At 49.4% G+C, this 16,261-nt stretch overlaps 1 protein-coding gene across 2 annotated transcripts in view; it reads left to right on the forward strand.

Moving 5' to 3' along the window:
• LOC139574671 (catenin alpha-1) overlaps positions 1–16,261 on the forward strand; it is a 251,524-nt gene that overhangs the window by 195,065 nt on the left and 40,198 nt on the right. For both annotated transcript variants that reach the window (XM_071399447.1, XM_071399448.1), the window contains exon 17: positions 4,448–4,553. In XM_071399447.1, the coding sequence (XP_071255548.1) occupies positions 4,448–4,553 (106 nt within the window). The remainder of the gene's footprint in view (positions 1–4,447; positions 4,554–16,261) is intronic.

The following is a 16,261-nucleotide window of genomic DNA, read 5'->3' on the forward strand; positions in this document are numbered from 1 at the left end:
GTGTTCTATTATAGAGGCTGTCGTGGTAACAGGCGTTCTATTATAAAGGCTGTCGTGGTAACAGGCGTTCTATTATAAAGGCTGTCGTGGTAACAGGTGTTCTATTATAGAGGCTGTCGTGGTAACAGGTGTTCTATTATAAAGGCTGTCGTGGTAACAGGTGTTCTATTATAGAGGCTGTCGTGGTAACAGGTGTTCTATTATAGAGGCTGTCGTGGTAACAGGCGTTCTATTATAAAGGCTGTCGTGGTAACAGGTGTTCTATTATAAAGGCTGTCGTGGTAACAGGCGTTCTATTATAGAGGCTGTCGTGGTAACAGGCGTTCTATTATAAAGGCTGTCGTGGTAACAGGTGTTCTATTATAGAGGCTGTCGTGGTAACAGGCGTTCTATTATAAAGGCTGTCGTGGTAACAGGTGTTCTATTATAGAGGCTGTCGTGGTAACATGCGTTCTATTATAGAGGCTGTCGTGGTAACAGGCGTTCTATTATAAAGGCTGTCGTGGTAACAGGTGTTCTATTATAGAGGCTGTCGTGGTAACAGGCGTTCTATTATAAAGGCTGTCGTGGTAACAGGCGTTCTATTATAACGGCTCTCGTGGTAACAGGCGTTCTATTATAGAGGCTGTCGTGGTAACAGGTGTTCTATTATAGAGGCTGTCATGGTAACAAGCGTTCTATTATAAAGGCTGTCATGGTAACAGGCGTTCTATTATAAAGGCTGTCATGGTAACGTGTTCTATTATAAAGGCTGTCATGGTAACAAGCGTTCTATTATAAAGGCTGTCATGGTAACTGCAATATTGTTTTTTTCTCAACTTGAGTGTCATTTGCTGTAAAGTCTAGGCAACAAATAACATTGGATTGATTTCTTTACATGTTTTAGCTGTGAGTTAGGTTCACATTAAGTATCAAAAGTAAAAGTATAAATCATTTCAAATTCCTTAAGCAAACCAGATGGCACCATTTTCTTGTTTTTTTATTTACGGATAGCCAGGGGCACTCAGACATAATTTACAAACGAAGCATTTGTGTTTAGTGAGTCCTCCAGATCAGAGGCAGTAGATGACCAGGGATGTTCTCTTGACCAGTGTGTGAATTGGACCATTTTCCTGTCCTGCTAAGCATTCCTAATGTAACAAGTACTTTTAGGTGTCAGTGAAAATGTAGAGTAAAAAGTACAGTATTTTCTTTAGGAATGTAGTGAAGTAAAAGTTCACAGAGACTGATCATGTAGCTCATATTCTTTGTTTAATTAGTTAACCTGCATTTCTTCCTAGCAGGGATTTCTTTGCGTGTTTCAGTGCAACAAACAAAAAAGTATCACCATTTTGGGCCTGTTTGCATCCCTGTTTATAGCCTGTAATCTAAAGTAATTCATAGATTGTAACCCCCCCCCCCCCCCCCACAATGTTTTTCATAGATGGAGAGGATGAATATGAGATGAAAGGGACGTTCCTGACGAGTTCAGGAAGCCAAGCTAGAGATCTGTGACGTTCACGGTGATGAGGGAGCAGGCGTTTTCTCTAACACTAAATATACATATGTATTTTACAGTTATACGGGAGGTGTAATCTTATATTTAGTTGTTTTATAAATTGATGATGCTATATTTAGAAAAATGTCATTTCAGGCCTTATTCATAGTTTTGTTGAATAGGAAATTCATCAAATATAGTATTTAACTGTCAATTTATACCTGAGCTCGTGTCCTCCTAGAGTGAGTAGAACTATTAGTGAGATTCAACCTTTCTTGAAGTACACAGCATTACTGGTTGTTGTTTATGGAATCTAATTATAAATGATGACTTTTGGGGAATATGTAGATTACATTTTCAATAACATTTAGTTACATTTTAAGAGTTAAGTCTGAACGGGCTCTACACAGTCTGAACGGGCTCTACACAGTCTGAACGGGCTCTACACAGTCTGAACGGGCTCTACACAGTCTGAACGGGCTCTACACAGTCTGGACGGGCTCTATACAGTCTGGACGGGCTCTATACAGTCTGGACGGGCTCTATACAGTCTGGACGGGCTCTATACAGTCTGGACGGGCTCTATACAGTCTGAACGGGCTCTACACAGTCTGAACGGGCTCTACACAGTCTGAACGGGCTCTATACAGTCTGAACGGGCTCTACACAGTCTGAACGGGCTCTATACAGTCTGAACGGGCTCTACACAGTCTGAACGGGCTCTACACAGTCTGAACGGGCTCTACACAGTCTGGACGGGCTCTACACAGTCTGGACGGGCTCTATACAGTCTGAACGGGCTCTACACAGTCTGAACGGGCTCTACACAGTCTGGACGGGCTCTACACAGTCTGGACGGGCTCTACACAGTCTGAACGGGCTCTACACAGTCTGAACGGGCTCTACACAGTCTGGACGGGCTCTATACAGTCTGGACGGGCTCTATACAGTCTGAACGGGCTCTACACAGTCTGGACGGGCTCTATACAGTCTGGACGGGCTCTATACAGTCTGAACGGGCTCTACACAGTCTGAACGGGCTCTACACAGTCTGAACGGGCTCTACACAGTCTGAACGGGCTCTATACAGTCTGAACGGGCTCTACACAGTCTGAACGGGCTCTATACAGTCTGAACGGGCTCTACACAGTCTGAACGGGCTCTACACAGTCTGAACGGGCTCTACACAGTCTGGACGGGCTCTACACAGTCTGGACGGGCTCTATACAGTCTGAACGGGCTCTACACAGTCTGAACGGGCTCTACACAGTCTGGACGGGCTCTACACAGTCTGGACGGGCTCTACACAGTCTGAACGGGCTCTACACAGTCTGGACGGGCTCTACACAGTCTGAACGGGCTCTACACAGTCTGGACGGGCTCTACACAGTCTGGACGGGCTCTACACAGTCTGAACGGGCTCTACACAGTCTGAACGGGCTCTACACAGTCTGAACGGGCTCTACACAGTCTGAACGGGCTCTACACAGTCTGAACGGGCTCTACACAGTCTGAACGGGCTCTACACAGTCTGAACGGGCTCTACACAGTCTGAACGGGCTCTACACAGTCTGAACGGGCTCTACACAGTCTGGACGGGCTCTACACAGTCTGGACGGGCTCTACACAGTCTGGACGGGCTCTACACAGTCTGGACGGGCTCTACACAGTCTGGACGGGCTCTACACAGTCTGAACGGGCTCTACACAGTCTGAACGGGCTCTACACAGTCTGGACGGGCTCTACACAGTCTGGACGGGCTCTACACAGTCTGGACGGGCTCTACACAGTCTGAACGGGCTCTACACAGTCTGAACGGGCTCTACACAGTCTGAACGGGCTCTACACAGTCTGAACGGGCTCTACACGGTCTGAACGGGCTCTACACGGTCTGAACGGGCTCTACACGGTCTGAACGGGCTCTACACGGTCTGGACGGGCTCTACACGGTCTGAACGGGCTCTACACGGTCTGGACGGGCTCTACACGGTCTGGACGGGCTCTACACGGTCTGGACGGGCTCTACACAGTCTGAACGGGCTCTACACAGTCTGAACGGGCTCTATACAGTCTGAACGGGCTCTATACAGTCTGAACGGGCTCTATACAGTCTGAACGGGCTCTATACAGTCTGAACGGGCTCTATACAGTCTGAACGGGCTCTATACAGTCTGAACGGGCTCTATACAGTCTGGACGGGCTCTACACAGTCTGGACGGGCTCTACACAGTCTGAACGGGCTCTATACAGTCTGAACGGGCTCTACACAGTCTGAACGGGCTCTACACAGTCTGGACGGGCTCTACACAGTCTGGACGGGCTCTACACAGTCTGGACGGGCTCTACACAGTCTGGACGGGCTCTACACAGTCTGGACGGGCTCTACACAGTCTGGACGGGCTCTACACAGTCTGGACGGGCTCTACACAGTCTGGACGGGCTCTATACAGTCTGGACGGGCTCTATACAGTCTGGACGGGCTCTATACAGTCTGGACGGGCTCTATACAGTCTGAACGGGCTAAAGGTGTGGGATCAATTTAAATCCAGGCACTTTAACAGTGACTAGTCATTAGAGGAATCTGCGAGTGGTGCCCTTTTTTCCTAGTGTACGACTTTTAGGCTCTGGTCAAATGTAGTGCACGATATAGGGCAAAGGGGTCCATATGATGTGGTGTGTGTACCATAAAACACATCCCCATAGCCATACCATCTGTCAGAGAGAGAGAATATATACATTCTTCAGAAACAGACTGCATGATGAGATGCTGCTGAATATTAGATGAGAGTGGATGGACTGTATCATGTGTTCCCAGGGGTAAAGGTCTGTCGAAGAGGTGTGTATGAAAGGTGTGTGTGTATGAACAGCAGACTGATGTGTGTGTGTGTCCTGTGTTCCCAGGGGTAAGGGTCCGTTGAAGAGGTGTGTGTGTGAACAGCAGACTGATGTGTGTGTGTCCTGTGTTCCCAGGGGTAAAGGTCCGTTGAAGAATACCTCTGATGTCATCAGTGCTGCTAAGAAGATTGCTGAGGCTGGATCCAGGATGGATAAACTGGGCCGCACCATCGCAGACCAGGTAGATTACACACTGATCCATATCTCACCATCTAGCACGTTCCCTTTATCCTTCCTCCCTCTCTCTTCCTCCCTCCCTCCCTCTCCCTCCCTCCCTCTCCCTCCCTCCCTCTCTCTCTCTTCCTCCATCTCTCTTCCTCCATCTCTCTTCCTCCCTCTCTCTTCCTCCCTCTCTCTTCCTCCCTCTCTCCCTCTCTCTCCCTCCCTCTCTCTTCCTCTCTCTTGAACATTCAAACCTGATGCTACTTGAGCCTGACGAGCCCTACATTAAAGACCATTGTATGTGCTCAATCCCAAACAAAAGGCCAAAACGATTGTCCCGTTTTCCAATAAGGCTACACATGATAGATTAAAGGCTACCGCACATTTACGCACATCAGCAAAAACAAACAGGAACCTCTATAATGTATGCTCTCCTGGGTAAATAAATGAATTTTATCTGCAGTAATCTTTTGGAATGTGGACTGTGTTACTCTACGGTATTATATGGACTGGGATAGTACAGCACCCTGTTCAGACCGTGACGCTGGGAGAGAACACTCAATGCAATGCTGGACATGTGGCCTGCAAAGTTACAATTAATAGACTAGTAAATTTGATTTAAATGTTGAAATATAATTGGGCCTATTTTACCTTTTTTTTTTTTTTGTTAGTAGTATGGCGCATTACCTTTTTGATAATATTTCCCCTAATGCTGTGCGATGTGATGTTCGTATTACCACCTCTCTCTCTCTCTCCTTCCTTCCGCTCGCTCAACAGTTTAATGAAATGCTTTTCGTTGTCCTTATCTTCATCGTTGTTTTGAATAATATAGGACTGGAATAAGATGTAGGTGCCCTTCTTGCTTCTCTTCACAAACATGGAATGTGTATGGGTCTGAATAAATAATTGCTTTGGATTAGGCCAGGGAGGCCGGGAGGGGAGCCCTGTTGCCTGGGCAACACAGGGCCTCCATCATACACCTTGCCCCGCCTTTTTGTCCTGTGTAGATACACCACGGGAGGTGAAGCAGTTATCTGTTTGTCCTGTGTAGATACACCACGGGAGGTGAAGCAGTTATCTGTTTGTCCTGTGTAGATACACCACGGGAGGTGAAGCAGTTATCTGGTTGTCCTGTGTAGATACACCACGGGAGGTGAAGCAGTTATCTGGTTGTCCTGTGTAGATACACCACGGGAGGTGAAGCAGTTATCTGGTTGTCCTGTGTAGATACACCACGGGAGGTAAAGCAGTTATCTGGTTGTCCTGTGTAGATACACCACGGGAGGTGAAGCAGTTATCTGGTTTTCCTGTGTAGATACACCACGGGAGGTGAAGCAGTTATCTGGTTGTCCTGTGTAGATACACCACGGGAGGTGAAGCAGTTATCTGGTTTTCCTGTGTAGATACACCACGGGAGGTGAAGCAGTTATCTGGTTGTCCTGTGTAGATACACCACGGGAGGTAAAGCAGTTATCTGTTTTTTTAAGCCCTTTCTCAATTGGCGTGGAGATGAGCGCAAGCCCCTTCCACAGTGGTAGTAGAGAGGCCCAGACTTCACTGGACAGCTACTGCCCCCTTAAACTGGGAAGCCCCCCGGTCAATTAGATGTTGTCTCACCTTCGTCACTGGGGTGTATGACGTTTAGGGATTTATCCCAACAAGCTGTAAACCAGCGCATCAAATAAAACAAACCAAAGTGAAGACTCCAGCGTTGCGTCTGGGATGCTGGAACGTCAGGACCGCTGGACTAACTGACAACCTAATAGGAAGTGATACCTGCCAGAGCACCGTCATAAACAAACAACTCAAGAAACTACAAATCCACATTTCCACCTTACAGTAAACCCAACTCCTCCCTGGGAAGAAAAGGACCACACCTTTTTATCTGGGGATATGGAGTAGGTTTTGCTGTCAGGAGCAGTAGTACCACCCACCGGTGTCTCAGAGAGAATCCTAGCCCTGTGTCTGAACACACGGGGATCCTGTCCACCTCGTGAGTGTGTACGCCTCAACACTCAGATCCCTTCAAGAAACTGAAGACGAGTGGTTTAATCTGGAGACGACCGTAGACGCCATCTCTAAACAAGAACACCTCTACCTGCTTGGTGACTCGAAGAGTCGACTCAAGGGATTGACAAGATAAACTGAAAAACCCGGCAGCATATCCTCGAGTTCTGCACATTGCCACGACCTATGCATCACTCAAACCCCACCGCAAAGTCTCCTGGAGCCCACTGGTCTCCCACGACCAGGTCAACGGCACCAGCTGGATCTGATCCTTACATGACCAGATCTTGTGGTATCCTCCAAACCTGCAGTATTCACAGCGCAGACTGCGACACAGACCACTCCCTCGTGTGCTGTAGATTCTACAGACACACAAGATACACAGAGTCAAACCGAAAAAGAGTCCCACGCATCGACAGCAGCGAAACAGCTAACCCAGCAAAAACTGGATCCTTCCCCTGTGCCCTAGAAGAATCCCTCGCCCACTTACCCCAACCCACCTCTACCCAGCAGAAATGGGACAATCTACAAGACATCATCCATAGCTTTTTTTGTTTTTTCTTGAAAGCTGTTTGTCTAAAAGCTGAGAGTCCAGCGACTGGATTGAAGCCAATTCAACTGAAACTCATCCTGGAAGTTAAAGGCCCTCACCAACTTCAAAATGTTGCCCCAAACGGCAAGAACCTTACATGCCCTCAGAGTGGCGTGGAAGAAATTCCCGCAAAACCTCAAGACACTGTGCTATTGGCTGACAGCTCTGCAATGACCTCTAATCATCTATTTTCTCAGGCAACATCAGAGGCATATATGACCGCATCGAAGAGCAGCCTAGCCGATGAAAGCACCGGGTAGTGATGGGATCACAGCTGAAATCGTCAAGTTTTCTATTCTTCACCATCTCTACATGCTCCTGCGTCTGTGCTGGCGAGCTGGTGCTTGTCCCTCAGGACATGCGGGTTGCCAGTATTGGTCACCTTGTACAAAAAACAAGGGTGACAGAATAGATTGTAACTACTGTGGCTCTGCATCACCGGGACACTATTTGCTTGAGTTGCACTGAATAGAGTCCGGTTGAAGCTAAACACAGAATTACAGGCAGGGTTCCGGTCCAGAACGGCCACCACGGACATTATCTTCTCTCTGAGACAACACGGCCATCCCGTTTTTGTAAGCTAGTGCGGCCTACCGCTTCTCGGCTGAGCCGGTGTTGCCTCCTCGACGCACTTAGTTGACCGGGGCAGCTCTAGCAGGGCAGAAATTTGACCAACTGACTTGTGGGAAAGGTGTCAATCCTATGACGGTGTCACGTTGAAAGTCACTGAGCTCTTCAGTATGGGCCATTCTACTGACAATGTTTGTCTAATGGAGGTTGCATGGCTGTGTGCTCGATTTTTTTTTACACCTGTCAGCAACGGGTGTGGCTGAAATAGCCGAATCCACTAATTTGAAGGGGTGTCTCAATACTTTTGTATATATAGTGTAGATCAACCGATCGATCTTGAACAGGATTATGTTTCTGTTTTGGATGCAATTTGAATGGAATTGATGGAGAGAGAGTGGCTGCTCGTGTGCGCGCTGATTTTAAAGCAACGCTTTCCGAGTGATTGGTTGTTTTAACTCTCAAGCTGCAATAAAATAAATATAATTTTTTAACGGGGCTGGTTGTGTGTGTCTAATCGGTCTGTACCCAGGAACACAGTTGGTAGAGGACGAAAATGTGATTTAGACGTCAGTTTATCATGACCCAGTTTAGATTCAGTTGTCATATTTCCGAACAACAGAGTATTGTCTTTCATGTTCTTTTACCACAGACATTAACACGTTCTGTTTTTAATGTTAAATATGTAGCCTAGCTTCGTAGCATTCAACCCAACGGTTTACACAAGTGTCACAAGTGTGGCTTATGTTTTTGTTTGTTATCCAAACAAAGTTAATTTTTTGTTGTATCCTTCCTCTGTTGGTATGTAGATGTAACAGCTGTTCATTATTGATGTACCTAATGTTAGCATTTTGTAGAGGGTACAGCCCTTGTTATGTATAGCAATAGGACCCAGTTCTCCTGCTCTGACCCTGTTACGCTAGGGGTCGTGTTAAATATTAATCACCCACATCTCTCTCCCACTCACTCATACCTTTTGTTGTATTATTATTTTTTTGTCATATTGCTTCTCTTATCCCACTTATTTTATTTTCCCCTCATAATTGTCCTTCCTCTTTTGTAATCAGGTGTGTGTGTGTGTGTGTGTTAATCTTGACACACCCTCCTTACTGTGATGCTTTTAGGAACATCCAACACACATTGGCTCTGAGGCTGAATGGAAGACATCTGTCAACTCAGATAGATTAGTGCTTTAGCCTGTGTCCTATTCCCTATGTAGGGTACTACTGTTGACCTGAGTCCTATTCCCTATGTAGGGCACTACTGTTGACCTGAGTCCTATTCCCTATATAGGGCACTACTGTTGACCTGAGTCCTATTCCCTATGTAGGGCACTACTGTTGACCTGAGTCCTATTCCCTATATAGGGCACTACTGTTGACCTGAGTCCTATTCCCTATGTAGGGCACTACTGTTGACCTGAGTCCTATTCCCTATATAGGGCACTACTGTTGACCTGAGTCCTATTCCCTATGTAGGGCACTACTGTTGACCTGAGTCCTATTCCCTATGTAGGGCACTACTGTTGACCTGAGTCCTATTCCCTATATAGGGCACTACTGTTGACCTGAGTCCTATTCCCTATGTAGGGTACTACTGTTGACCTGAGTCCTATTCCCTATGTAGGGTACTACTGTTGACCTGAGTCCTATTCCCTATGTAGGGCACTACTGTTGACCTGAGTCCTATTCCCTATATAGGGCACTACTGTTGACCTGAGTCCTATTCCCTATGTAGGGCACTACTGTTGACCTGAGTCCTATTCCCTATGTAGGGCACTACTGTTGACCTGTGTCCTATTCCCTATGTAGGGCACTACTGTTGACCTGTGTCCTATTCCCTATATAGGGCACTACTGTTGACCTGAGTCCTATTCCCTATGTAGGGAACTACTGTTGACCTGTGTCCTATTCCCTATGTAGGGCACTACTGTTGACCTGTGTCCTATTCCCTATGTAGGGCACTACTGTTGACCTGTGTCCTATTCCCTATGTAGGGCACTACTGTTGACCTGTGTCCTATTCCCTATGTAGGGCACTACTGTTGACCTGTGTCCTATTCCCTATGTAGGGCACTACTGTTGACCTGTGTCCTATTCCCTATGTAGGGCACTACTGTTGACCTGTGTCCTATTCCCTATATAGGGCACTACTGTTGACCTGAGTCCTATTCCCTATATAGGGCACTACTGTTGACCTGTGTCCTATTCCCTATGTAGGGCACTACTGTTGACCTGTGTCCTATTCCCTATGTAGGGCACTACTGTTGACCTGTGTCCTATTCCCTATATAAGGCACTACTGTTGACCTGAGTCCTATTCCCTATATAGGGCACTACTGTTGACCTGAGTCCTATTCCCTATATAGGGCACTACTGTTGACCTGTGTCCTATTCCCTATGTAGGGCACTACTGTTGACCTGTGTCCTATTCCCTATGTAGGGCACTACTGTTGACCTGTGTCCTATTCCCTATATAGGGCACTACTGTTGACCTGTGTCCTATTCCCTATATAGGGCACTACTGTTGACCTGTGTCCTATTCCCTATATAGGGCACTATTGTTGACCTGTGTCCTATTCCCTATATAGGGCACTACTGTTGACCTGTGTCCTATTCCCTATATAAGGCACTACTGTTGACCAGGGCCCTATTCCCTATGTAGGGCACTACTGTTGACCTGTGTCCTATTCCCTATATAGGGCACTACTGTTGACCTGAGTCCTATTCCCTATATAGGGCACTACTGTTGACCTGTGTCCTATTCCCTATGTAGGGCACTACTGTTGACCTGTGTCCTATTCCCTATGTAGGGCACTACTGTTGACCTGTGTCCTATTCCCTATATAAGGCACTACTGTTGACCTGAGTCCTATTCCCTATATAGGGCACTACTGTTGACCTGAGTCCTATTCCCTATATAGGGCACTACTGTTGACCTGTGTCCTATTCCCTATGTAGGGCACTACTGTTGACCTGTGTCCTATTCCCTATGTAGGGCACTACTGTTGACCTGTGTCCTATTCCCTATATAGGGCACTACTGTTGACCTGTGTCCTATTCCCTATATAGGGCACTACTGTTGACCTGTGTCCTATTCCCTATATAGGGCACTATTGTTGACCTGTGTCCTATTCCCTATATAGGGCACTACTGTTGACCTGTGTCCTATTCCCTATATAAGGCACTACTGTTGACCAGGGCCCTATTCCCTATATAGGGCACTACTGTTGACCTGTGTCCTATTCCCTATATAAGACACTACTGTTGACCAGGGCCCTATTCCCTATATAAGACACTACTGTTGACCAGGGCCCTATTCCCTATATAGGGCACTACTGTTGACCTGAGTCCTATTCCCTATATAGGGCACTACTGTTGACCTGTGTCCTATTCCCTATGTAGGGCACTACTGTTGACCAGGGCCCTATTCCCTATATAGGGCACTACTGTTGACCTGAGTCCTATTCCCTATATAGGGCACTACTGTTGACCTGTGTCCTATTCCCTATGTAGGGCACTACTGTTGACCAGGGCCCTATTCCCTATATAGGGCACTACTGTTGACCTGAGTCCTATTCCCTATATAGGGCACTACTGTTGACCTGTGTCCTATTCCCTATGTAGGGTACTACTGTTGACCAGGGTCCTATTCCCTATGTAGGGTACTACTGTTGACCAGGGTCCTATTCCCTATATAGGGCACTACTGTTGACCTGTGTCCTATTCCCTATGTAGGGCACTACTGTTGACCTGTGTCCTATTCCCTATATAGGGCACTACTGTTGACCTGAGTCCTATTCCCTATATAAGGCACTACTGTTGACCTGTGTCCTATTCCCTATATAGGGCACTACTGTTGACCTGTGTCCTATTCCCTATATAGGGCACTACTGTTGACCTGAGTCCTATTCCCTATATAAGGCACTACTGTTGACCTGTGTCCTATTCCCTATATAGGGCACTACTGTTGACCTGTGTCCTATTCCCTATGTAGGGCACTACTGTTGACCTGAGTCCTATTCCCTATATAGGGCACTACTGTTGACCTGAGTCCTATTCCCTATGTAGGGCACTACTGTTGACCTGTGTCCTATTCCCTATATATAGGGCACTACTGTTGACCTGTGTCCTATTCCCTATGTAGGGTACTACTGTTGACCAGGGTCCTATTCCCTATATAGGGCACTACTGTTGACCTGTGTCCTATTCCCTATATATAGGGCACTACTGTTGACCTGTGTCCTATTCCCTATGTAGGGTACTACTGTTGACCTGTGTCCTATTCCCTATATAGGGCACTACTGTTGACCATAGCCCTATTCCCTATATATAGGGCACTACTTCAGACCAGAGGCCTATGAGGATCTCTCCCTCATAATGTTATAATGAGCGGCGTACCTCCTGCGTTAGATACTACTGCTGTTTGATGTTTTATTGAAGCAGCTCTTAGATCTCCCATGTAACGCTCTAGGAGGAGATGGCTGCCATGTCTATCACCAAGTAATACAGCACGCCTGCTACCACCCCATGGTCTGATAGAGGGGTGGGGGGGGGCGGGGGCCATGGATTTTATAGCCTTTGCCCCCGACGAGGCTTTTGAAGTTGTTTATTAATTTTAATGAATACAATTGTATCCTTCAAAGACCGCAGATGGGCACCATACAGGAGTGTGTGCGTCCGTCAGTCCGTTCGCTTGTTTGTGTGTGTTAAACCAAGCTATCTCTCATCCTTACTCAACCAGGCTAAACCAGGCTAACGCTCAGCCGTACCCAACCAGGTCGAACGCCCAGCCTTACCCAACCAGGTCGAACGCCCAGCCTTACCCAACCAGGTCGAACGCCCAGCCTTACCCAACCAGGTCGAACGCTCAGCCTTACCCAACCAGGCTGAACGCTCAGCCTTACCCAACCAGGTCGAACGCTCAGCCTTACCCAACCAGGTCGAACGCTCAGCCTTACCCAACCAGGTCGAACGCTCAGCCTTACCCAACCAGGTCGAACGCTCAGCCTTACCCAACCAGGTCGAACGCTCAGCCTTACCCAACCAGGTCGAACGCCCAGCCTTACCCAACCAGGTCGAACGCTCAGCCTTACCCAACCAGGTCGAACGCTCAGCCTTACCCAACCAGGTCGAACGCTCAGCCTTACCCAACCAGGTCGAACGCTCAGCCTTACCCAACCAGGTCGAACGCTCAGCCTTACCCAACCAGGTCGAACGCTCAGCCTTACCCAACCAGGTCGAACGCTCAGCCTTACCCAACCAGGGCGAACGCTCAGCCTTACCCAACCAGGTCGAACGCTCAGCCTTACCCAACCAGGTCGAACGCTCAGCCTTACCCAACCAGGTCGAAAGCTCAGCCTTACCCAACCAGGTCGAACGATCAGCCTTACCCAACCAGGTCGAACGCTCAGCCTTACCCAACCAGGTCGAACGCTCAGCCTTACCCAACCAGGTCGAACGCTCAGCCTTACCCAACCAGGTCGAACGCTCAGCCTTACCCAACCAGGTCGAACGCTCAGCCTTACCCAACCAGGTCGAACGCTCAGCCTTACCCAACCAGGTCGAACGCTCAGCATTACCCAACCAGGTCGAACGCTCCGCCTTACCCAACCAGGTCGAACGCTCCGCCGTACCCAACCAGGTCGAACGCTCCGCCGTACCCAACCAGGTCGAACGCTCAGCCTTACCCAACCAGGTCGAACGCCCAGCCTTACCCAACCAGGTCGAACGCCCAGCCTTACCCAACCAGGTCGAACGCCCAGCCTTACCCAACCAGGTCGAACTCTCAGCCTTACCCAACCAGGTCGAACGCCCAGCCTTACCCAACCAGGTCGAACTCTCAGCCTTACCCAACCAGGTCGAACGCTCAGCCTTACCCAACCAGGTCGAACGCTCAGCCTTACCCAACCAGGTCGAACGCTCAGCCTTACCCAACCAGGTCGAACGCTCAGCCTTACCCAACCAGGTCGAACGCTCAGCCTTACCCAACCAGGTCGAACGCTCAGCCGTACCCAACCAGGTCGAACGCTCAGCCGTACCCAACCAGGTCGAACGCTCAGCCTTACCCAACCAGGTCGAACGCTCAGCCTTACCCAACCAGGTCGAACGCTCCGCCTTACCCAACCAGGTCGAACGCTCCGCCGTACCCAACCAGGTCGAACGCTCCGCCGTACCCAACCAGGTCGAACGCTCAGCCTTACCCAACCAGGTCGAACGCCCAGCCTTACCCAACCAGGTCGAACTCTCAGCCTTACCCAACCAGGTCGAACGCCCAGCCTTACCCAACCAGGTCGAACTCTCAGCCTTACCCAACCAGGTCGAACTCTCAGCCTTACCCAACCAGGTCGAACGCTCAGCCTTACCCAACCAGGCTAAACCAGGCCGAACGCTCAGCCTTACCCAACCAGGTCGAACGCTCAGCCTTACCGACATGATAGTGTGAAAAGGGTATACCACTCACCTATTAACCAGGACTGCTTATAGGGATAGTGGGTTGTGGGTGGAAAGTGGGGATTGGAGAGAGATGCAGGAAGTAAGAGGGATGTAGGGCATTGGGTTAGGAGAACAGTTAGATGGAGGGAGAGATGAGATGTAGGGCAGTGGGTTAGGAGAACAGTTAGATGGAGGGAGAGATGAGATGTAGGGCAGTGGGTTAGGAGAACAGTTAGATGGAGGGAGAGATGAGATGGAGGGAGAGAGAGATGAGATGGAGGGAGAGATGAGATGGAGGGAGAGATGAGATGGAGGGAGAGATGAGATGGAGGGAGAGAGAGAGAGATGGAGGGAGAGAGAGATGAGATGGAGGGAGAGAGAGATGAGATGGAGGGAGAGAGAGATGAGATGGAGGGAGAGAGAGATGAGATGGAGGGAGAGAGAGATGAGATGGAGGGAGAGAGAGATGAGATGGAGGGAGAGAGGGAGAGATGAGATGAGATGGAGGGAGAGAGGGAGGGAGAGATGAGATGGATGGAGGGAGGGAGAGATGAGATGGAGGGAGGGAGGGAGAGATGAGATGGAGGGAGGGAGGGAGAGATGAGATGGAGGGAGGGAGGGAGAGATGAGATGGAGGGAGGGAGGGAGAGATGAGATGGAGGGAGGGAGAGATGAGATGGAGGGAGGGAGGGAGAGATGAGATGAGATGGATGGAGGGAGGGAAGGAGAGATGAGATGAGATGGAGGGAGGGAGAGATGAGATGAGATGGATGGAGGGAGGGAGGGAGAGATGAGATGAGATGGAGGGAGGGAGAGATGAGATGGATGGAGGGAGGGAGAGATGAGATGGATGGAGGGAGGGAGAGATGAGATGGAGGGAGGGAGGGAGAGATGAGATGGATGGAGGGAGGGAGAGATGAGATGGAGGGAGGGAGAGATGAGATGGAGGGAGGGAGGGAGAGATGAGATGGATGGAGGGAGGGAGAGATGAGATGGATGGAGGGAGGGAGGGAGAGATGAGATGGATGGAGGGAGGGAGAGATGAGATGGAGGGAGAGAGGGAGAGATGAGATGGATGGATGGAGGGAGGGAGAGATGAGATGGATGGAGGGAGGGAGAGATGAGATGGATGGAGGGAGGGAGAGATGAGATGGATGGAGGGAGGGAGAGATGAGATGGATGGAGGGAGGGAGGGAGAGATGAGATGGATGGAGGGAGGGAGAGATGAGATGGATGGAGGGAGGGAGAGATGAGATGGATGGATGGAGGGAGGGAGAGATGAGATGGATGGAGGGAGGGAGAGATGAGATGAGATGGAGGGAGGGAGAGATGAGATGGAGGGAGGGAGAGATGAGATGAGATGGAGGGAGGGAGAGATGAGATGGATGGAGGGAGAGATGAGATGGATGGAGGGAGGGAGGGAGGGAGAGATGAGATGAGATGGAGGGAGGGAGAGATGAGATGAGATGGATGGAGGGAGGGAGGGAGAGATGAGATGAGATGGAGGGAGGGAGAGATGAGATGAGATGGATGGAGGGAGAGAGAGATGAGATGAGATGGATGGAGGGAGGGAGGGAGAGATGAGATGAGATGGAGGGAGAGAGAGATGAGATGAGATGGATGGAGGGAGGGAGGGAGAGATGAGATGAGATGGAGGGAGAGAGAGATGAGATGAGATGGATGGAGGGAGGGAGGGAGAGATGAGATGAGATGGAGGGAGGGAGAGATGAGATGGATGGAGGGAGGGAGAGATGAGATGGATGGAGGGAGGGAGAGATGAGATGGAGGGAGGGAGGGAGAGATGAGATGGATGGAGGGAGGGAGAGATGAGATGGAGGGAGGGAGAGATGAGATGGAGGGAGGGAGGGAGAGATGAGATGGATGGAGGGAGGGAGAGATGAGATGGATGGAGGGAGGGAGGGAGAGATGAGATGGATGGAGGGAGGGAGAGATGAGATGGAGGGAGAGAGGGAGAGATGAGATGGATGGATGGAGGGAGGGAGAGATGAGATGGATGGAGGGAGGGAGAGATGAGATGGATGGAGGGAGGGAGAGATGAGATGGATGGAGGGAGGGAGAGATGAGATGGATGGAGGGAGGGAGGGAGAGATGAGATGGATGGAGGGAGG

Source organism: Salvelinus alpinus, chromosome 4, assembly GCF_045679555.1.
Source record: "Salvelinus alpinus chromosome 4, SLU_Salpinus.1, whole genome shotgun sequence".
Classification (NCBI taxonomy): domain Eukaryota; kingdom Metazoa; phylum Chordata; class Actinopteri; order Salmoniformes; family Salmonidae; genus Salvelinus; species Salvelinus alpinus.